The sequence below is a fragment of the Peromyscus maniculatus genome, chromosome 19 (assembly GCF_049852395.1).
Source record: "Peromyscus maniculatus bairdii isolate BWxNUB_F1_BW_parent chromosome 19, HU_Pman_BW_mat_3.1, whole genome shotgun sequence".
Taxonomy (NCBI): Eukaryota; Metazoa; Chordata; class Mammalia; order Rodentia; family Cricetidae; genus Peromyscus; species Peromyscus maniculatus.
This window is the reverse complement of record NC_134870.1, coordinates 28714500-28737321: the sequence shown is the minus strand read 5'-3', so window position 1 is coordinate 28737321 and position 22822 is coordinate 28714500. Positions and strand designations below refer to the sequence as shown.

Below are 22822 nucleotides of genomic sequence, written 5' to 3'. Positions count from 1 at the left end.
CAAAAACAAACAAAAAGGAATGGAAGGAGAGAACTAATTCCAGGAAAGTTGTCCTTTTATCTCTACATGTACACACACACACACACACACACACACACACACACACACACACACACCATGCATACAAATACACGTACAATAATAATACATTTTTAAAGAATAGGGACCAAAAATGAACATAATAGGGACCAAAGAGAATCTTACATGAATACAAGATACACTGTATGAAATGTAAAAATTCTGATGAAGATTATCAGCTATAGCAACACAAAAAGCAAGATCAGTGAACCTGAAAACATAATAATCAAAGCTATCCAAAGTGAGGAACAGGGAAAGAAAAGACACAAAAAATGAAGAAAGTTTTAGTCACCTGCAAAACAATGCCAAGTAGTCCAAAATATGTCCAATGTGCAATTGGAGTCCCACAAAGAGGGGGAAAACATTTGAAGAAGTATGGCTGAAATTCCACAAATTTGGTGAAAACATTAAGTCCACCGATCCTAGAGCATCAATAAACCCCAAACAAACTAATATAGAGAAAACCCCATTAAGGAACATATAATCAATATTTAGACTTCAGTGATTTTAAAAAGACACTTTGGAAAGTAACCATAGGAACCCAGGAAGGGCACATATACAGGGACACAGGTAAGACCGACAGCAGTTTCTCACCAGAAACTACACATGGAGATATATATATATCTCCCACTCAACTATACCTGGTAAAGAAGAATCTGAGTGAATTTGTTGGCAGAGTAGAAGCACTACAATAAATATTAAAGGAAACCTTCTGGCACAGGGAAAATGACACCAAATGCATATTTGGATTTACACAAAACAACAAACTTCCCTGAAAAATTGCTAATGTCTAGAGTGTGGCTGGCAAATAGAACACTGAATAAGTGTTTAATTAGTAAATTATTGTATTTTTTCTGGCACTGGTTATAGGATCCGGAGCATGTCATACCCTACATACAGCTCATCTGCTGAGCCACATCTAAACCAAATGAATTTCTGTATAACATTTAAGAACCTTTTTAATTGAACCTACAGACCTTGGAGTCCATAAAAGAAAAATGAGATACATTTTAATATATAAATTTTTAATGCTTATATTTCAAAACAAGTCAATTCATAGAAATTAGAGGTAAATGTGTTATATAGTTAGCAATAATACTTATACAAAGAAGTTTATCAAAATTAAAACACACAAAAGAATTCAAATTAAAAAAAACACAGAGTGCTGGAGAGATGACTCAGTGGTTAAGAACACTGTCTGCTCTTCCAGAGGACCTGGGTTCAGTTCCCAGCACCTACATGGTAGCTCACAACCACCTCTAACTCCAGTTCCAGGTGTTCTGACGCCCTCTTCTGGCTACTTCAGGCATGAAATGCATGGGGGCCATAGACACATTCTGGGGGAAAAAAACCCACACACATAAAATAATTTTTGGAAACACAAGAAATTGTGGGGGGTTTTTCAGACTACGACACTTTAGTACAGTTTCTGACAATATTTCATTAGTGAATGACCAATCCAAAGTCAGCAATGAAATTGTTAAGGACAGCAAGGATGAGAAAATTTTTAATTAGACTAAAGAGTGAGAGGGAAAATATCCTAAATGTACAAATGTTAGAAAGGTTAAAAATAGGCCAGGCAGTGGTGGCCCACGCCTTTAATTCCAGCACTCGGGAGGCAGAGGCAGGCGGATCTCTGTAAGTTCAAGGCCAGCCTGGTCTACAAAGAGAGTTCCAGGACAGCAGGGTCTACATAGTAAAACCCTGCCTCAAAAAAAGAAAAAAAAAGTAAAAGGAAAAAAAAGAAAGGGAAAAGGAAAAGAAAGAAAGAGAAAAATAAAGGAAAGGAAGGTTAAAATAAGTGAAAACAATGCTTTATATTATGAACTTACCTCTTTCAAATGTTCTACATGCCTTTCTTTCTGGGACGTCTCCTCTACAGAGCCTAGCACTGGAGGGAGACTGGGGCTGAAGGCCATGAGGTCAGTCTTGGGCGGACCCTCTCCAGAGCACACCCTCTGCCGCCTCTGCTGAGAGTATGACCAGGTCCCCACCTCGCTGGAGCACACCAGCACGGGCTTCCCCGGACTACACGCGCCCCCGGTGGGCGTCGCCGAGCAGTGCAGCGCGGTGTACAGCAGCAGCGTGAGCACCAACAGGCTGGACACCGCGCAGATGGCGATGATCAGGTAGATGTTGACAGTCACCAGCGACGCCTCAGAAGATGCAGTGCTCTCAGAAGCTAGGGAAGAGATCTTAGGTGCCTGGCCATTCTCCACCAGAGACACCAGCACTGTGGCTGTGGAGGTCAACGCAGGTTCACCATGGTCCTTAACCAGGACCAACAGACGCTGGCGCGGTACATCAGCTTCATCCAGGGTGCGCGTCGTGCTGATCTCACCCGTGTACAGACCCACGCGGAACGGACTGCGCATGCCCCCTGCCGCCGACTGCAGCTCATAAGACAGCCACGCATTGTAACCAGAATCCGCATCCACTGCTCGCACCTTCGCCACTACGTGCCCTGAACCCACTGACCTAGACACAATCTCGCTCACTGATCCACCGGCTCCCACAGCTGGGTGGGGCAGCAGCGTGGGAGCATTGTCATTCTCATCCAGCACAAACACCTGCAGAGTCACATTGCTGCCCAGGGAAGGCACACCAGCATCCCGCGCGCTCACCTGGAACTGCAGCAGCTCCAGCTCCTCATGGTCCAGAGGCTGCAGCGCAAACACCTTGCCGCTCTCAGCGTGCACAGACACATAGCTAGACAGCAAGCGCTCGCCCACCCTCCTCTCCACCAGCGAGTAGGACACCAGCGCGTTCTCCTGCGCGTCAGCGTCCACGGCGGACACCGTGAAGATGTGCGCGCCAGGCGGGTTGTTCTCCTTCACGAACACCGTGTATTCGGGCTGCGGGAACGTGGGCGCGTTGTCGTTCACATCAGCCACCTCCACGGACACGCTGGCTGTGGCCCACAGCGAGGGTGAGCCCCCGTCCCGGGCTGTCACCACCACCTTGTAGTCAGCGGTGGTTTCTCGGTCCAGGGCGCTGTCCAGCACAAGTGAATAGTAATTCTTGAAGGTGGACACCAGCTTGAATGGGACGTGAGGGGTCAGGGAGCAGGTCACCTGCCCATTGTCACCGGAGTCATGGTCGGATACACTGACCAGAGCTATGACAGTGCTTGGCTGGGCATCTTCTCTAACTGGGAGTGACAGGGAAGTAATTGTTATCTCTGGTGCGTTATCGTTTACATCTAGTACATCCACCAGAAGGGTACAATGGCCTGTCATTGGGATATTCCCTTTGTCCACTGCCTCCACGGGTATCTCATATAATTTATTTTCTTCGAAGTCCAGTTGGCCTTTCGTTCTAACTTCCCCGCTATTGGTATCTATACTAAATGCATGTTCCACCGCAGGGGACACAGGCCGCCTGAAGGAGTAGATTATGTCTCCATTTGTACCCTCGTCGGGATCTGTGGCGTTTAAGTTAATCACCAAAGTTCCATTACGTGCGTTCTCTAACACTCTGACTTTATAAATGAACTGATCGAACTCCGGAGCGTTGTCGTTCACATCGAGGACAGTGATCAGTAGCTGAACTGTACCAGTCAGCTCCGGTTTGCCTCCGTCACTAGCTGTTAGTAATAAACTATGTTCCTGAATTTCTTCTCTGTCCAATGATTTTTTTAACACAAGTGATAAGGAAGAAGTTCGCTCATGGTTGTTTTGCGTGCCCAAAGCGAAATAATCACTAGGATCCAATCGGTAGGTCAAAGCGGAATTGACTCCGATATCTGCATCGGATGCGCCATCTAGTGGAAATCTAGTTTCTGGAGGTCTCGATTCTGCAATCATTATGCTTTTCTTGGTTTCAGGGAACACAGGCGGGTTGTCGTTAATGTCCCTCACCTCCACCTCCACGTGGAAAACCTGCAGCGGCCGGTCCACGATCACTTCCAAGTGGATGCTACACTCTGCGCTCCGCCCGCACAGCGCCTCCCGGTCGATCCGAGAATTCACAAACAAAATGCCATTCTGCAGATTTACCTCCAGAAGGTCCCCGCGGTCCTTGGACGCCACCCTGAACAGGCGGGGCACCAGCTCCGCCAGCTCCAGCCCCAGATCCTGAGCGATGCGGCCCACGAAGGTTCCGTGTTTGGCCTCCTCGGGGATGGAGTAGTGGAGCTGGCCGCTCCCGGCCCGCCAGGCTGCGAGGAGCAGATGCCAGAGCAGGAGGCACCTGGATCCTGGGCGACTTTGCCAGGATAACAACATGGTACACGCAGAAAGTTGCAGTGATAGCTACAATATACGGAATATCTTACCTGAAACCGCCTCTCAAAAACTGGTTTGACGGCGTCCTAGTACTGTAGAATTCACAACGAGTTCTCTGAAGGAAGTGACTTTCTTTGCCCCAAAAGAAAGTTCTCAGTGAAGAGCGACATCATGAGGCATAAATGTGTAAGTGCAGTGCTCACTGGGTCTTCTTGTTTTCCATTGATAAAAGCCTTTACTCCTTGCATTTTCTGACTTTTTCATTGCAAGTACATATTTAGGAGGTAAATATTGTCCTTCTAGGAACAGTGAATGATTACTCTATCAGCATCAGATGTTATTAAACAAGTGGTATATGTCTTGCACTGTCCCACAAACTTATGTGTGTGTGTGTGTGTGTGTGTGTGTGTGTGTGTGTGCGCGCGCGCGCGCATGTGTGTGTAAATTTTCAAATTAGAGAACATTATACATTTGGCTTTGGTGTAACAGGTCTCCAGTTCTCGTAGTCATGCAGGTTTTGTTGACAATTTTCTTTTCCTGTAATAGTTTCAAGGCCTTCTCCCATTAACAGTCATTAATTCCAAATGGAAACGTAATGACCAAATAAAACACATGAGGTGGAAGGTGGGCAGTTACATACTAGATCTCAAATAATACACTTTGTTCATAAGTTCCAAGGGTGGATGAAACGTTTGTACTTTAAAGGATGTGTCTACATGTAGTATATTTGTGTGTGTACATGAATACACGACAATCTCTCTAAAACAATGTTTTAATATTTTCAGTTTACCTTGTAGAAAGCATACCAAGAACTAACATTCTATTATTTAGTATAATTTAAGCTATTGCCAGTAGGATAAACTTGCTTTTTTACCTACCACACCTGAATTTCATCAGCAGTAGAAGAAACCCTGGTATTGTTTAATTCTGATTTTTCCAAGTACATGACAGAAGCTAGACAATGACATCAGCAGCAAAAGAACATTACTGTTACCTGTTATTATAGCTACCAAGGCATAAAGTTCCATGTCAAACAGTACAATGAAATATTTATTTTATATGTTGTAAGTGTAGAGGTTTGAAAGATGGCTCAGCAGTTAAGAGCACTGGCTGCTCTTCTAGAGGTCCTGAATTCAATTCCTGACAACCATATATTGGCTTACAACCATCTATAATGGAATCTGATGCCCTCTTCTGGTGTGCAGGCATACATGCAGACAGAGCACCCATATACATAAAATATACAAACAAAAAATCTTAAAAGTAAATGTAAATTATATATGGCTCCAATTTTATATTATGAGTTATATATTCAAGTATTACATTGCCTTGTCTGTGAACAACTCTATAGAACATTACCATTGGGTTCATTTCTGCATCTCTACTCACCTCTGAAAATCTGTTTGGAGTATTGTATTCTCTTGCTCATACAATATTCTCCTGTTCCATTATTTCTACTACATGCTTTACTCTTGTCATGGGAATAGTCCCTTGATTCTTCCTAATCCTTCATGTCTACCAGGCTGTACACACAGCACATCACTTACCTCTCCACATAAATCAACCATTGGCAGTATGCCCTTTAGACACCCTAGGATCAATCTTCTGTCTATTGTGGTGATGTATTGTATACCCTAATAAAATTTGCCTGAAGATCAGAGAGACAAAGAAACAAGCCATAGCCACCACCTCTTACCTCACCAACACCTCAGCCTTAAAAACCCTTCCTGTCTCCTCAAAACTTATATACATTTCTCCACCCAGCCTTCACTTCCTGGGATTTAAAGGCATGTGTGCTTCCCAAGCAAAGGCATGAGATTTCAAGTGCTGGGATTAAAGGCACATGACTCACAAGGATTGGGGTTAAAGGCTTGTGCCACCACTACCTGGCTCTGTTTCTCTCCTAGACTGAGTCAATCTCACATAGTCCAGGGTAGCTTTGAACTTACAGAGATCCAGACAGACCTCTGCCTCCTGGGTGCTAAGATTAAAGGTGTGTGCCACCACTGGCTGGCCTCTATGTTTAATCTAGTGGCTTGTTCTGTTCTCTGATCTTCAGTCAAAGTTTATTAGGGTACATAACATATCACCACATTTATCTTACTTCTCAAACATTCCCTTCAGTTTCCAACACAGTTAAGTATTCTTCCTATTGATCTTCAGTTTAAAGCTGTTTATTATCCATGGTGACTCTAGATATTGGCATTCCTTTACCTCATTTGGACACTCAAATATTAGTATTTCTCTTACTTAAAGACATTTTTTCATGTTTTCTTTTGTTTCTCAATTTCTCAACTTCTTTTCTACCATGTGACTTGATGGTTCTTCCACGAAGATAAATCAAGCATGAAATCAAGGGCTTTCTTCCTATGGTGACATTTATTTATACTATCTATTCTTTTATCAATTTATTTTATTTTATGTGTATATTTTGTCTTCATGTACACATGTGCACATGTGCATGCCTGGTGCCCATGGAGGACAGAAGAGGGCATTCAATTCCCTGGATGGTTGTCAACCACTATGAGAGCAACAAGTGCTCTTAACCACTCTGCCATCTGCCCCTCAGTGTAGGCCAGCCCTATGCTCTGATTAAAATATTTTTTTTATTTTCCTGTTTAGTCTTATTATCTCCATCTTCATTTCCATGCTGCTTGCCTTGTCTCTATTATCTCCTTTCCTTGCTTCTTTTCTTCACACTACTAGGATGCTCAAATGTGAGAGCCCATTCTCAGGTTCCTCGTGGCTTTACCCAGCAGGTCTGCATAGAGAGGGTGATTGGACCACGGGCCTGAGTGCAGGTGTCAGAGACAGTCTACACTTGGCTGTGCTGGGGGGGGGGGTCTTTTGCTCCACCCCTTGGCGTTTCTATAAATACCTAGGGCAGAGACAGTCAGGGCCTGTTGGAATAGGTTCCAGGCCCTCTCAAGGCTGTATTTTCTATCTGTTTATCTCCACAATCTAAATCCTTCTATCTAATATTTCCTGCTACTCGCACTCAAGAAAATTCTGGGGAACTGTGGGGTTGGAGCGTAAACGCCCTGCACTCAAACACCTTTAACATGCAGAAAAAAAATATTTTATTCATCCTCTTTTCTTCACTTCTAACCCCTAACATTCACTTGATACATCACATTCTGAGTTCCAACCTTGGTTACCTTTCAGAGAGCAGGTGAAGTCCTGGGTATGCACTCTTGACAAGAGCAAAGCCATGTCTACAGGTCTCACAGATAAGGGAATGGTACAGCCTTGCCCGTGCCCAAGACTAGGATGCTTGTATAACAGTTGACCTTTTCACTAAGAAAGCAGCCATGAAGGAGGCTCTACCAACAGTTCCCTTGCTCCAGAAGACTGCATGTACACCACGCTTCATGAGATTCCCTTCCAAGATTAGCTGGCCACTCCCTTCTTCTCCTAGCATATAATAAAAGTGCTGAGTATTGGGAAGGGGCTGCCATGTCTCTATCCAAGCATACAGCCCACTTGACCCCATCTTGGCTTCTACTTTGCTCCTGTTTTACTTACTCTCACATTACCCCCAGTCAGATTTCCAAGACCCAGTCTTGAGAGCAGAAGCATTACCTACTTTCTATCTTTCTAAACCTACTACTACAGAAGATTGAATAGTGGTACCTCAAAAGATGTACCCACATCTTAAGACTCATGGATATAACTTTACATAGTAACTATTGTAATTAAATTGAGAATAATTTATTTTGAAGAATCCAGGTCAAGCATCAGTGCCATTACATGTGTCCTTATTAAACAAAAACACAGATAAGAAGACATGAAAAAGAGACAGCAATGTGACTCTAAAGATAGAAAAGTGATGTAGTCACAAGCCAAGGAATATCAACAGCCACCAGAAACCAACAGAAGCAAAGAATAATTTTTTTTCTCCTGCTCTATTATTTCTATCATGCTTTATTCTTCTAATGGATACAGTTCCTTGATTCCTACAAATGCTTTATGTCTTCACTTTGGACTTCTGGCTTCAAAAACTGTGAGACAAATGTCTCCTCCCAATGATTTGTGATCATTTGTTACAGCATGTTAGGAATTAACATGTGTGCTTACCTAAATCATTTTCCTCACTATCACTTTTCATTTTTCCATCTGTCTCTTGGTGATTTCTGTCCTTTCATTGACTTACGTTTTTCTGGAAGGAATTATTCGTCAGTGTGTGTGTATAACTACCCACTCTGGGTTCTAGAACTACCTTTTGAATCACAATGCTATTCCAGTACAAAGGTTCTTAAGTTAGGAACAGATTCTTAAGTGTCGCTCCCAATTCCTACCTGCTCAAACACATACAAGCCATTTACGCCAGTACACCAAACTAAAAATATAGATGCCACTACATTTTTGTTGGGGAAATCTTTCTGGCATAAACATCCCCACACCAATGAGAAGAGATGTCACTGGTGGCAAAAGCCAGGACAGTTCCTGAAAAGCCTTGGTCATGGTTCCGGTTTGCATTCTCATTTTATACTCTACACCCACAAGGTAGGGCAAACAAGTATGTGAGATTTTACAGAAGCATAAGTGGCAATCAGCAGGTTATTAAGAGAAATAACCCATTGTTTCAGCTATTTCTTCAGGTCATTCTGTTCCAAGTAGCAAATGATTGGCAAATATGCAGTACAAGCAGTGCTTTAAATAAATCAGTAGATAATAAATCCATATGTAATAATTGGGCTTTCCTACCTTATTCTACTTCATTTATCTTTCTCTTATTTTTTTTTCTTGAGACAGGGTCTCTCTATGTAGTTCATGCTGTCTGTCCTAGAGCTCATTGTATAAACCAGACTGACCTCAAACTCAAAGAGAACCTCCTGCCTCTGCCTCCAGAGTCCTGGGGATTAAAGGTGTGTTCCACCATGACTGGCTTTATCATTTATATTGAGTCAATCATTATCTGGATGCTTCTCTTTGCTAGTCTGGATTAGCATATGGTTTCCTCAATCCATTTCTACCACAGTTACTTAAATTTCCATTGCTCAGCCAGGTGTGGTTGTTTATGCCTTTAATCCCAGCACTCAGAGGCAGAGGCAGGCAGATCTCTGAGTTCAAGGCCAGCCTGGGCTATAGAGCAAGTTTCATGACAGCCAGAGCTATACCGACAAAACAGAGATCCTGGGGGGATCTCTATTTGCTTGATACCTAAGTATTTATGGAAGATGCTCTATGAGCTTTCCTGCCTTTGTTCTCTTCCCACTGTTGATCTTTCAAGTTCACATTCTCAAGAGAACACTTATATTCCATCTGTGAAAACTTACTGTTGAAATGCTATCTACCCTTTAAGACATTCCTGAAGAAAATGTTGCCCGAACTCTAGTGTTCAGCCTCTCTTCTAAATGGAAGAGACTGTCTGGACAATACACTTCAATATCATACAATAATCAAATATTAGTAATTGAACATGTACTAAAATACATGTTCCTGCTCCTAAAATAAAGTATGTGAAGAAGTAGAGAAAAGTCTGGAAATTTTAATGCCTTTAGTGTAAGGTTGAACGATGGAGAGTTTTGCTTTCTGATCAAAGACAAGTTCTATGTATTTTTGTGGAAGGAAATCACAAAGTGTAAGTTTTAGTTCAGAAAATCCAGAAAATAATGAGCACATGATCAATATGCCACAATGAGTTTGGGTCCTCCAAAAATATATTTAAATAGGTCACACGACCTCTGTGACTGCAGTTTCAGGTTTCTCGTCTGTAAGATGTAAGTGATGGTTGTTGTATCTGCACCACAGGACTTATGTGATAATTAAGATAATTTCAACTAAAGACGCTATCAGAGGGGCTTGAATAGAGAATAAGGTTTACACTTATACTTTATAAGATTGAAAAAAGGATCATTAATCAGGTAAGGTGATACGCTTCTGTTAGTCTACCTACTCGGGAAGCTGAAGGAAGAGAATCACAAATTTGAGGCCAGACTGGGTGGTGACCACATGTCAGCACAAATGAACAAAAGAAAACTATGCCATTAATGCTGGGAATGTAGCTCAGTGGTAAAGCACTTGCTCAGCACGTGCAAGGCCCTGGTTTAGATCCCCAACTCTGCAAGATAAAGACTCCATTATTCACGTGCCACCATAAAAAGAAAATAACCAAATGAACTATTACAAGACAGATCTTCAAATGGGTGGTGTTTAAGTGTCTTTAAATTCACAAACAATTTTTATTCTATGTGCCCAAGGACAGATAACTTCCTGGAATGCTGGGGACTGTTCCTATAAGATAACAAGACACATGTTTTCTCTTTAGTAAACAAGGTTGGTTGTCCCAACTGCTCAAGATGTGCTTTGATCACACATAAGTGGGAGATGGGTAGACAGGATTTATGTCAGGATGTATGCTTGCCCCTGGTTGGATTAAGGTAGGAAGTGTGTAGCCTTGTGGGGTTTGCCTTTATAAGCCCCTGTCTAATGTAGTTCAGCACCATTCTGTGGGAATCCCGGGTATGGACCTAGCCAGTGTCCATCATCCTGGCCAGTATTTAATAAAGCTTACTTTAAATTTGGCTCAAAAATTGTGATAGTGGTCTTATTCTTGCAGGTGAGATTAACAATATAATAATTAATTGTCACTCCACTTGAAAAATGACAAAATTATTCATCTTACAATCAAATATGTGTCATATACTTACAATTGCTACTATTATACTTTTAATGTATTTTAACATCTGGGTTGTATAAAATTAGTATGGTTATTGATGAGGCTATTTTCCTAACATTGGATGATCAACTAAGGAATATATATATATATATATATATATATATATTATTTTTCAAGGCTAATCATTCAAAAATAGCAAAAAAAAAAAGAATGTAAAAAGAAAACAAGTGGGGATCCAAAATTTCCAATGCATGTCTACATAAGTCATTCACTGGCTGATACATGAGAACTCAGAAGAACTATAATTAAGGAACCTAAGACAATCAATGATTTAAAACAAAAAATTAAGGAAACAAGAATCTAGTTAGAGCCTGAATCCTAGTTTTTAAAGAAAGCAAAAACACTGGTGTGCTACCAGTGGCTTACTTCGGTTGAAGAATTTAAGCAGAAGGTTGGAGCTGAAGGCCATATGGTCTGGATCAGAAGGGACCACTCCACAGCACAACCGCTGTCTACTCTGAATCGAGTTCAATTAGCTGCCCACAGCACTGAACCAGACCAGCCTGTGTTTCCCAGGCCCACAGGCCCCTCCGTTGTTGGGGATGAGCACCAGAATGCTGTGTACAGCAGCATCAAGATCAGCAACAGGCCGGGCTCTGCACAGATGGCGATGGTCAAGTACACGAGGACATCCATTAGCGATGCCTTCTGGCATGGTAGCACCCGCAGAGGCCCACCACGAGATCTTTAGTGCCTGGACGCTGTCTACTACAGACACCAACACAGTGACTGTAGAAGTCAGTGCCAGCTCTCCATGGTCCTTCATGATCACCACCAGCCACGTTCAGTACTCGCATGGTGCTGATCTCACCCGTGTACAGACCCACTCAGAAGGAACTGTGTGCGTCCACAACTGGTTGTAGCTCATAAAAACAGGCACACATAACCAGCCAGAGTCAGCATCCACTGCGCGCAACTTCACCAGTATGTGCCCTGAACCCACTGACCTAGACACAAGCTCGCTCACTGATCCGCCAGCTCCCACAGCTAGGGGGGCAGCAGCGCGGGCGCATTGTCATTCTCGTCCAATACAAACACCTGCAGAGTCACATTGCTGCCCAGGGAAGGCACACCAGCATCTCGCGCGCTCACCCAGCTCCTCATGGTCCAGAGGCTGCAGCGCAAACACCTTGCCGCTCTCCGAGTGCACAGACACATAGCTGGACAGCAAGCGCTCGCCCACCCTCCTCTCCACCAGCGAGTAGGACACCAGCGCGTTCTCCTGCGCGTCAGCGTCCATGGCCGACACCGTAAAGATGTGCGCACCAGGCGGGTTGTTCTCCTTCACGAACACCGTGTATTCGGGCTGCGGGAACGTGGGCGCGTTGTCGTTCACATCAGCCACCTCCACAGAGGTGTGGCTGTGGCCCACAGTGAGGCTGAGCCCCCATCCCGGGCTGTCACCACCACCTTGTAGTCATTTGTGGTCTCAAGTCTGAGGCACTGCCCAGAATTATTGAATAGTAATTCTTGAAGGGGGACACCGGCTTGAAGAGACGTTAGTATCGAGAGCAATTTACTTGTCCCTTGGCACCTGAGTCGAAGTCGGACACACTGATTAGGGTGATTACTGTTTTTACCTGAGCATCTTCTGGCACAGGGAACGGCAAGGAAGCAAAACCATTATCTCCAGGACACTGTCTTTATGTCCAGAACTTTCACTCGGACCGTGCTGCGACCTACCATGGAAGGAACTCCTTTATCAATTAATTGCGTTGATCTGGATCTCAATTGCCTTGTTCTCTTCTAAATCCAGTTTCCCATCAGTTCTAATTTCACCTGTGTCTAGATTTATTTGAAACTTGAAGTTCTCACTAGTAGGATGAATCATTGAGAATCCATAGGAAATTTCTCTGTTCTGGCATTCATCTAGATCGTGAGCAGTTAGTTGAATCACTCAGGTGTCATTTTTTCATTTCAAGAGGGTTTATCAAACTCGGGTGGGTTCTCATTCACATCCAGGATGGTTTGTTGTTCTTGACTTTTGATTTGTTTATTTTGTCTTTTGTTTGTTTGGGGTTTGTTTTTTGTTTGGTTGGTTAGTTTGGTTTGGTTTTTCGACACAGGGTTTCTCTGTGTAGCCCTGGCTGCTCTGAAACTCGATCTGTAGACCAGGCTAGCCTTGAACTCAGAGATCCGCCTATCTCTGCCTTCGGAGAGCTGTGGTGTAAGGCATGTGCCATTACTGCCGGCTCAGGATAATTATTTTGATCTGAATATATCTGTTTGCCCCATTTTACCACCATCAATGACTGTTAACAAAAGAGGAAATTCTGATCTTTTTCTCTGTCCAACAACTTCCAAAGAATCAGTACTGGTGGTATTCTTTTATCTTTTTGTTAATCATTATTTTAAGTGCAAAATGCTCCTTCAAACTTAAAATATAGGTAAGACAAGGTACGTCAGTATCAGCTTCAGAAGCTCCCTCTAGAGGAAATTGAGTGTCCAGAGGTTCAGATTCAGAAATAAGCGGCTCTTAGGGGATGGAGAGATGGCTCAGCAGTAAAGAGCACAAGCTGCTTTTCCTGAGGACTCACATGACAGATCATAACTGTCTCTAAGTCCAGTTCCAGGGGATCTGGTACCCTCACACAGACATACATGCAGGCAAAACACTAATGTACATAAAATAAAAATATATAAATCATTTTTTTAATTTTTAAGAGAAAAGAAATAGGCTCCTTTTGTTCTCTTTCTCTAAGCATGGGTGAATTATCATTGACATCCTTGACGACCTCCATCTCCATATGGAAAACCTGCAGCGGCTAGTCCAAGGTCACCTCCAGGTGGACACTACACCCTGTGCTCCGCCTGCACAGCTCCTCCAGGTTGATCCGAGAATTCACAAACAAAATGTCATTCTGCAGATTTACCTCCAGAAGGTCCCCTCCTCCGCCGTCATTGGGCACTACCCTGAACAAGCCAACCACAGCCCCAGGTCATGTGCCATGTTGCCCAGACAGTACCGCGTTTGGCCTCGATGATGATGAGGTAACTAGAGCTGGCAGCTCCCTGCCTCCCAGGTTCTGCGAGGAGCAAGAGAGAGCGAGCAGCAAACGTTGGAATCTCAGGCCTCTTCATCAAGAAAACAGCATCGCAGACACTGGGGGACCTTTTGGTTGGAACCATCGGCTTTAAGAAGTGTTCATGAGATATTTTATGAACAGTCTCCCTTTTCCGTATTTATTTAATAAGTTTCATAGAGTATTCTTGTTTCTGTGTAGTTGAGTCTCTTCTGTGAATGGGTGGAATCTGGGCTCGGGAACCAAAATATTCTTCTTCTCTCTGACCGGATAGCAGCATAACGTGACTGATTATGCAAGTACAAGAAAGATCGTTGGGGTCTTGGTTTGGATCACCTTATCCTGGGCCACTCTAATTCAATTTTTGGATATTACCATAGATGATTTATGAATGCTGTTTAATTGATGTATGTGTGGTTATTTCATGATTTTAAAATATTTTATTATTCAAAGTTTATCAGAAAACCCTCTTTGAGACAAGGTGTGACAGAAACTACTCTAACGTATTGTTTTCAAGGATACATCGTATTTGCTCCCCTGACCTTTCATGGCTTACAATCCACGATGTAATTTGTTCTTCACAGCACCTTCTTGGAAACTTCTGGAGAAAGTCAAGGATTCCATCATTTCATAAAAAGAAAACTAGGATGGTTTAGTGAACTAGACAATGATCTAGGTAAAAATTATTTTATTCATAAGTCTAGAGAACATTAGAATTCATCATAAATGTGAGAGGCATCACTTCTTGCTGCTTATTCTTAAATGTGATGGTTTTTCATGCAGCTGCTATGATTCTCACACTTCAAAGCAAAGCACATGAACAGACTAATGGCAAGAATAAAACAGTTTCCTTTAAGATGCTGAGTCAAGCTGGATGTGGTGGCACATGCCTTTAATCCCAGCTCTGGGGAGGCAGAGGCAGGTGGATTTCTGTGAGTCCAGAGCCAGCCTGGTCTACAGAGCGAGTTCCAGGACAGCAGGGCTCTGATACAAAGAGAAAACCTTGTCTCAAAAACCAAAACCAAGACAAAATAGAACTAAAATGCTGAATCAAAGCCTCTAAATTCCACAATATTTTAAGATGACAATATGCAAAAGTCTATCTGGGAGTGTTTCACTGTATCCTAATATTACTGAATAAAGGAAAAGTGTGAATTTGATACTGACATTCAAGATTGCCTTATACATAAACACAATGAAAAGCCTATAGATCACTGTTAATATAGTAAGCATGGACTTTATGATTTCATCAGCCTCCAGATCAAAACCTTTAATCCAGTAACTTACTGCCTGGCCTTTTCCATAGTGGTAAAATCTCCTAAACCTACACAGTGGAAGAAAAGAGTGGACTCATACAAATGTCCCCCACATGCTGTGGCATGTGCACACACAAATAAATAAACAAAAGTGATACTTTTAAAATAAAATAAAAGCTCTTAACCCAAGTGCCAAGAATGGTCTTCAATATGAATTCCTCCAGAATATTGTGCCAACTGGTATTTTGTACAATTTAGAAGAATGTGCTTTGAATGAACCCCAAATTCATGACTGACTCCACATTTCTGCACTTGTCTAAAAGACACAGAGCTAGAAGACTCACAGAGACATAAATGGTCTTTACTAGGCTCTTTAGATGTTATTAGAGAAATAAAAAAAAATTAAGACATTAGTGATAAGGTGTTTACAAAGGATTTAAAAGATGAAAATGATGGAATGATAATTATTGGTATGCATGCACATCAATAGATTTAACTTTTTCTTTCTAGAAAAAAATAAAATTTAGGAAAGGATGTAAATGAGCAGCTATTATACGCATATAAGATGGCAACTAACAAGTGTGCATGATTTGATTGAACAATTTTATTTGCCTAGTTTGTTTTGGAGGCACAGGTCAGCCTTCTTTGAATATATAGTACGTAATAGATCTCTTGCACTTTCCTGGAAAAATCAGGAATGGATTATTTGTGTAATAGGAGCATCATATTAGAATGCAGGACTGGACTTTTTCTCACAGTAATTTGAAGATGAGTTTTACTGTGGTGTTAGAGGATATTTAATAACTGGGAAGGGGGTAGTGAATCAATTCAGAGCTAATGATGAGGGATCCATTGTTGATACAAACATATTTTAAAGCAACTGGTTGAAGAATGTGAAAATACCAAAGCAAAGGACTGCCAATAGACAAACATGAGTAAATCTAAATAACCTGCTCTAATTATCCACTTCACTGAGAATTAGAAATGAAGTGATATGACTAGGCCGAGGTAAAACAATGATTATTTCAGGAGAAGTCATCCTGGGAACTTCTAATATTTTATAACCAAATCTTGAAACAAATGGGGCACTTCCGACCTGCAGAACCCTGAGTATATATGCACATCTGGTGTTTTATTAACAAAGATGTTCCTTGAAACAACACTCAAAATGTAGAGTATCTGTTTTAAATTTTTCCATTAAAACTGAATTCTAAATTTTACATGCATTTACCAGAAAGGTGGGATTTTTCAAAAACTCACCTGTCCGGGGTGATTTGATTCTGACTCCTGTCTTTCCCTTTCATCTCTATCCAGGTTGGGGGGTAGGCTGGGGCTGAAGGCCATGAGGTCGGTCTTGGGCGGACCCTCTCCAGAGCACACCCTCTGCCGCCTCTGCTGAGAGTATGACCAGGTCCCCACCGCGCTGGAGCACACCAGCACGGGCTTCCCCGGACTACACGCGCCCCCGGTGGGCGTCGCCGAGCAGCGCAGCGCGGTGTACAGCAGCAGCGTGAGCACCAACAGGCTGGACACGGCGCAGATGGCGATGATCAGGTACACGTTGACATCCACCAGCGAGGTCTCCGGGATTGAAGCGCGCCCTGAGGTCTGTGAAAAGGACTTTGGCGCCTGGCCGCTTTCCACTAGAGACACTAACAGAGTTGCAGTGGCTGTCAGGGCAGGCTCTCCGTGGTCCTTCACCAGCACCAACAGAGTCTGTCGAGGCGCATCCGCCTCATCCAAAGGACGCGTTGTGCTGATCTCACCCGTGTACAGACCCACGCGGAACGGACTGCGCATGCCCCCTGCCGCCGACTGCAGCTCATAAGACAGCCACGCATTGTAACCAGAATCCGCATCCACTGCTCGCACCTTCGCCACTATGTGCCCTGAACCCACTGACCTAGACACAAGCTCGCTCACTGATCCGCCGGCTCTGACGGCTCCGTGGGGCAGCAGCGTGGGCGCGTTGTCATTCTCATCCAGCACAAACACCTGCAGAGTCACATTGCTGCCCAGGGAAGGCACACCAGCATCCCGCGCGCTCACCTGGAACTGCAGCAGCTCCAGCTCCTCATGGTCCAGAGGCTGCAGCGCGAACACCTTGCCGCTCTCCGCGTGCACAGACACATAGCTGGACAGCAAGCGCTCGCCCACCCTCCTCTCCACCAGCGAGTAGGACACCAGCGCGTTCTCCTGCGCGTCCGCGTCCATGGCCGACACCGTGAAGATGTGCGCGCCAGGCGGGTTGTTCTCCTTCACGAACACCGTGTATTCGGGCTGTGCGAACGCAGGCGCGTTGTCGTTCACGTCAGCCACCTCTACGGACACGCTGGCTGTGGCCCACAGCGAGGGCGAGCCACCGTCCCGGGCTGTCACCACCAAATGATAGGTTGACACCCTCTCGCGGTCCAGACTGCTATCCAATACCAGGGAATAATAGTTTTTAAAAGTGGATACGATCTTGAAGGGGACAGTGGGCGTGAGAGAGCAGGTCACTTGGCCATTGACACCAGAATCAGGGTCAGATACGCTAATCAAAGCAATGACTGTGTTTGGCTGGGCGTCCTCTCTTACAGGGAGGGACAGGGAAGTCAGTGTCAGTTCGGGGGCATTATCATTGGCGTCTAAGATTTCTACCAAGACTGTACAGTGACCTACCATTGGGGGATTCCCCTTATCCGTGGCCAGCACTTCAACTTCATACAACTTGTTTTCTTCATAATCCAAAGTTCCATTGACCCTCAATTCTCCGCTGTTTTCATCTAGTGTAAATAAAGGCCTTCCACTGGGCTTGATTGACCTCAAAGAGTACTGCAATTGCCCGTTCACACCTTCGTCTCGATCCGTAGCGTTTAACTTTATGACAAGAGTTTCTTTAGCGGCATTTTCCATTATTCTTACCCTGTATTCTAAATGATCAAACTCCGGGTCATTGTCATTAACATCTAAAACACGAACCCAAAGCTGAACCGTACCAGTGAGCTCCGGCTTTCCCCCATCTGAGGCTGTCAGTAGCAAATTAAGTTCCGGAGTTGTCTCCCGATCCAGGGTCTTCTTTAATATAAGCGATGGTCGTTTAGTCTGCTTGCTATTTGTTGGTAATTCTAAAGAAAAATACTCGTTTTGGCTTAATCTGTAGACCAACACGGCATTCTCCCCTATGTCCGCATCTGACGCTCCCTCTAGCGGAAAACGCGAGTCTGGTTGCTTGGATTCATAAATTAGCAGCCTTTGTTCTCTAAGAGGAAACACGGGCGGGTTGTCATTAATGTCCCTCACCTCCACCTCCACGTGGAAAACCTGCAGCGGCCGGTCCACGATCACTTCCAAATGAATGCTACACTCCGCGCTCCGCCCGCACAGCTCCTCCCGGTCGATCCGAGAATTCACAAACAAAATGCCATTCTGCAGATTTACCTCCAGAAGGTCCCCGCGATCCTTGGACGCCACCCTGAACAGGCGGGGCACCAGCTCTGCCAGCTCCAGCCCCAGGTCCTGAGCGATGCGGCCCACGAAGGTTCCGTGTTTGGCCTCCTCGGGAATGGAGTAATGGAGCTGGCCGCTCCCTGCCTGCCAGGCTGCGAGGAGCAGAAGCCAGAGCAGAGGTCGCAGAGTGTAGGAACCACTTCTCTGAAAACCTACCATTGCATATGAAATCGGCCTCCAAAATGCCTCCTTTCACTGACTATCAGATACTCGTCTTCGGATCCAAATCTCGCTGGATTCTTGAGAAATTTTAAGGGATCCTTTTAACAGCGGCACTCAGCATGATGGAGTCGGTTTTGTACGTGGAGTGCGAGACTCTTCGGACCACTTTATGAATGAACTCTTTCCACCGAGTAAAGAGCGACACCTTGTGCCTGAAAATGTGAGTACTTGTGCATATCCACCACTGGAGAATTTCACGTTTTATTTGGCCCAAAATAATTCCAAGATGCACATTTATTGAACATTCTAATTTTAAGTCACATTGAAGCTGAACGTATCTGGTACTTTTTATTGACTAGCATCAAATTAAACATTGTTGTTTCTCTTATCTAAACAAAGTTGTTCTCTTATCTAAACACTTGAAGAATGAAAAAGGTTCGCCTCTTTAGGTAAACTGGAAAACCTACAGCTAAACATTTTCTTAACATCTTGTCTATCATATAAAAATATTACCAGATTTGAAATGTTCTAATTACAGTCGCCCTTATTACTTAGGCTGCCAGGAAACTCAACAGAAAGGACATATCTTTTCCAGTGGTTGGGTGTAGTCTGTTGTTGCTATTTGTGGTGTGGAATTTTGTTTGAGACTGCAGAATCCAGGGCCTGTTGATGCTGGGCAAATCTCAGCCTCAGAAGTTCCATAATAACAATGTTCTGTACACTTCACCCTTATCTGTGTAGATTTACATTCTCTTATATTTTTTTTAAAAAGTTACATCTGCTTGAACAGATTTATGAGGTGCAAGCAATGTTTTGATTCTTGTGTCTGCTGTGTAATGATAAAATCAGACTTTTACATCCAACACCTCAAGCATTTACCATTTCTCTATGGTGAAACTTTCAACGTTCTCTCTTCTACTTATATTAATATATACATCCCTTTATCAACAATATTATTAATATTTTCTTCAGTTCTGATCCTTTATTTTTTTAACATTTCATTGTTTCCTTGTAACAAATTACTGACTTTATGTCCATTACAGAATAAGAAAACAAATATTTTCAAGCTTAATAATTTGATACAGAATTCACAAAGGAAAAGTCTGTTGATATAGATGAATTTTGCATTTGACATATATGATTTCTCACATAAATCCTATTGTCAGTAGCGAGACAGAAATATTTTACTTATGTAATCAACAATAATATGACAAAGGCAGCTTTTTAAATCACAGAATGAATTATCATTCCATGAAATAAAACTACCAGGAAAATCTGTACATCGGTTTGGCATTTCTATGTAAACCAATATGAGTTTCCTTAACACAATAAAAATACATCCATGGAAAATAATTACAGTGCAGAATTTGGAGTTTGTGATTATAAGCCATTAAAAAGGTAAATGAATTTTAAGTACACGAGATTGTGATTAAAATATAGAAAATACTCAAACAGTTGAACTAAATGGAAATGAAAATAATAATAACAACGAATAAGACTGAATCCATAAAGACCTGCACGTATCTGAAGATTTTCAAAGGAAACCAACTCATCTGAAGGAGTTAATGAAGTATACAATGTTGCTCAATGTCCCCAAATCTTTTGGCTATATTTAGAATCCCCAAATCATCATTATCACTACTTATACTTGCCTAAAACACCATTATTATTCACACACAAAAAGAGTGAGGCCATTTTTATATATGATATTTGACTTGGTTATTTATGGTATTCTGTTGCTCTGTAAGAATATTGTGAGCCAAAGTCCAGATTTTTCTCATGTTTTAAATAATTCCTATTTACATCATTTCCAAACAACAGATCCATAGTTCTTATATAGTAGCTCTTGATTACTGCACACAGAATAAATGTCTATCTCAATGTGATATTGATTAAAATAAATTATTTTAAATCATGAACACAACTAAGAAAAATATCACTGAATATGGAAAAGCATGACTCCAATCTCAATATGGCATTTATGAAAAATTGATGATTAATATAAGCATGAAGAATTGTTGTAATCAAGGCAAAAAAGACTCACCTGTACACAGTTCATGTTTTACTTTTATACTCAACTTATGCTTGAACAGAAAGGAGGTTTACTGAAGAAGATTCTACATTGTGGCGGCATAAGTGGCTGTAGATTCCAAAAATTTGTACTTAGTATCACCACTAGAGAAGACAGATACCTCAGACTTTCTTATCCCAGCTTTAAAATTCAGATAGTCAGAGCCTATAATAGTCATTATTATACATAGTATGAAGAAAGAATTATTAAATAATATTTATGATGAAAGACAATCAAGATTGCTAGATTTCCAGTGTGTTTTAAATGAGTTATCTCAAGAGGGACAAAATAAATAAATTTAATAACTTTGTAAATTATTGTAAGGATTAAATGAAATAATGAACCAAAGCCTCATAGCATGTCTAACACATAGAGATAACACATACAGTGTGGTTTAACATACACTAAGCAATATTTGCTCATACTCTATATAGTCTATACAAGTAGACACTGTGGCAGGGCATGGTGGTGAACACCTTTAATCCCACTGAGGATGCATAGACAGGCAGATCTCTGTGATTTCCACATCAGGCTAGTCTACCCTGTGAGGTCTAAGCCAGACAGAACTATACAATGATACCTTGTCTCAAAGAAAATAGACATTGGGCAACATGAAATAGGGCATAAATCTTGGTTATCTCTTTTTGTATGATTTTCCCAATATTTATTTTCATGAAAATCCTTCTTCCAAAATTCATCATTTAAGGGAGACATAGCTGCTAACACCTTCTCAGGATTTCTATTACCTTTACCCTATCTATAGCATGGTTTTCTTTCTATATGTAAGTATACTGTATATGATTTATTTCTTCAATAGGATTAAAGGGTATGTTATTTGTCATTAGAACCCAAACAAACAAAAACTCTTTCACATTGCCTAATGCATATTCTATTATTTCTAAATACAATGTTTGACTCCCTTTAAAAATATCTCTATGAACATGATGTTGAAACAAAATTACATTTTATGTTAAATATGTGAAGTATATACTATGTTTTGTTTTGAAGTGGTTGTCAAGGGTGCCTTTATTGACATTTCATGGTTCTTTTGCACAAACTGTTGTGGAATAATCTTTTTGTACACTGTAAGGATGTGTCTTTGCCAGGGCACCTTCTGATTGGTTTAATAAAGAGCTGAATGGCCAATAGCTAGGCAAGAAGAGGTCAGACAGGACTTCCAGGCAGAGAGAGAGAGAGAAGAAGAGATGAATCTAGACATGGGGGAGATGCCATGAAACACTGAGAGGAAACAGGAGATGCAAGATGGAAGAGAGGTAAAAAGATTCAAGGCAACTTATATATTAATAGAAATGGGTTAAAATCATAAGAACTAGTTAGCAACAAGCCAAAGCTAAGGCCAATCTTTCATAATTAATAATAAGGCTCCATGTCATTTTTTGTGAGCTAGCAGCCCAGAGAAAAAGCCTGCTACAATGAAGTAGTTAAAGCAATGTCTCTTTGAAGATAATGCACTTTGGCCAGCACAGGCAATGGTGTTGGACTTCACCATAAATGACTAGACTCTCAAACTCAAAGCACAAAGAAGTGAGAATTTCCCTAGCCTACAGTACTTCCACATAGCTTCATGACAAGGCCAAGAATTGAAGAAAAATAATTCTGATTCATAGTGGAAGAAATTTCTCACATAAGTAGAAGAGCTCAATAAGTTAAACTTTAAGAGAAAGCCACAGTGAGTTTGGCAGGTGGTTAGGCAGAATTAACATCATGTTAGGAAGGAGCTAAAATGTTGTCTATCCAAAGCAGTTGAGGACTTTGAATGAATTGTCCTTGAGAATGTAATAAGGCTAATGACAGTGTAGTGAGATTAGAATACG

General features: G+C 42.2%; 2 protein-coding genes and 1 pseudogene across 12 annotated transcripts in view; all 3 read right to left on the bottom strand.

The window, feature by feature from the left end:
* LOC102915851 (protocadherin alpha-C2) overlaps positions 1-22822 on the bottom strand; it is a 261085-nt gene that overhangs the window by 163326 nt on the left and 74937 nt on the right. The window contains exon 1 of one of the 11 annotated variants that reach the window (XM_076555035.1): positions 1911-4422. The exons of 9 other annotated variants lie outside the window; for them this stretch is intronic. In XM_076555035.1, coding sequence (XP_076411150.1) covers positions 1911-4304 — 2394 coding nt within the window. In that variant the 5' untranslated portion in view covers positions 4305-4422. Of the gene's footprint in view, positions 1-1910; positions 4423-22822 lie in introns of those variants that run through there. One more of the 11 variants, XM_006996104.4, reaches the window with a different exon arrangement.
* On the bottom strand, positions 11210-14115 carry LOC107399881 (protocadherin alpha-12-like; annotated as a pseudogene).
* On the bottom strand, positions 13419-20464 carry LOC143269558 (protocadherin alpha-11-like). Its single transcript, XM_076555029.1, has one exon. The coding sequence runs from the start codon at positions 18911-18913 to the stop codon at positions 16514-16516; it is 2400 nt and encodes a 799-aa protein (XP_076411144.1). The 5' UTR covers positions 18914-20464; the 3' UTR covers positions 13419-16513.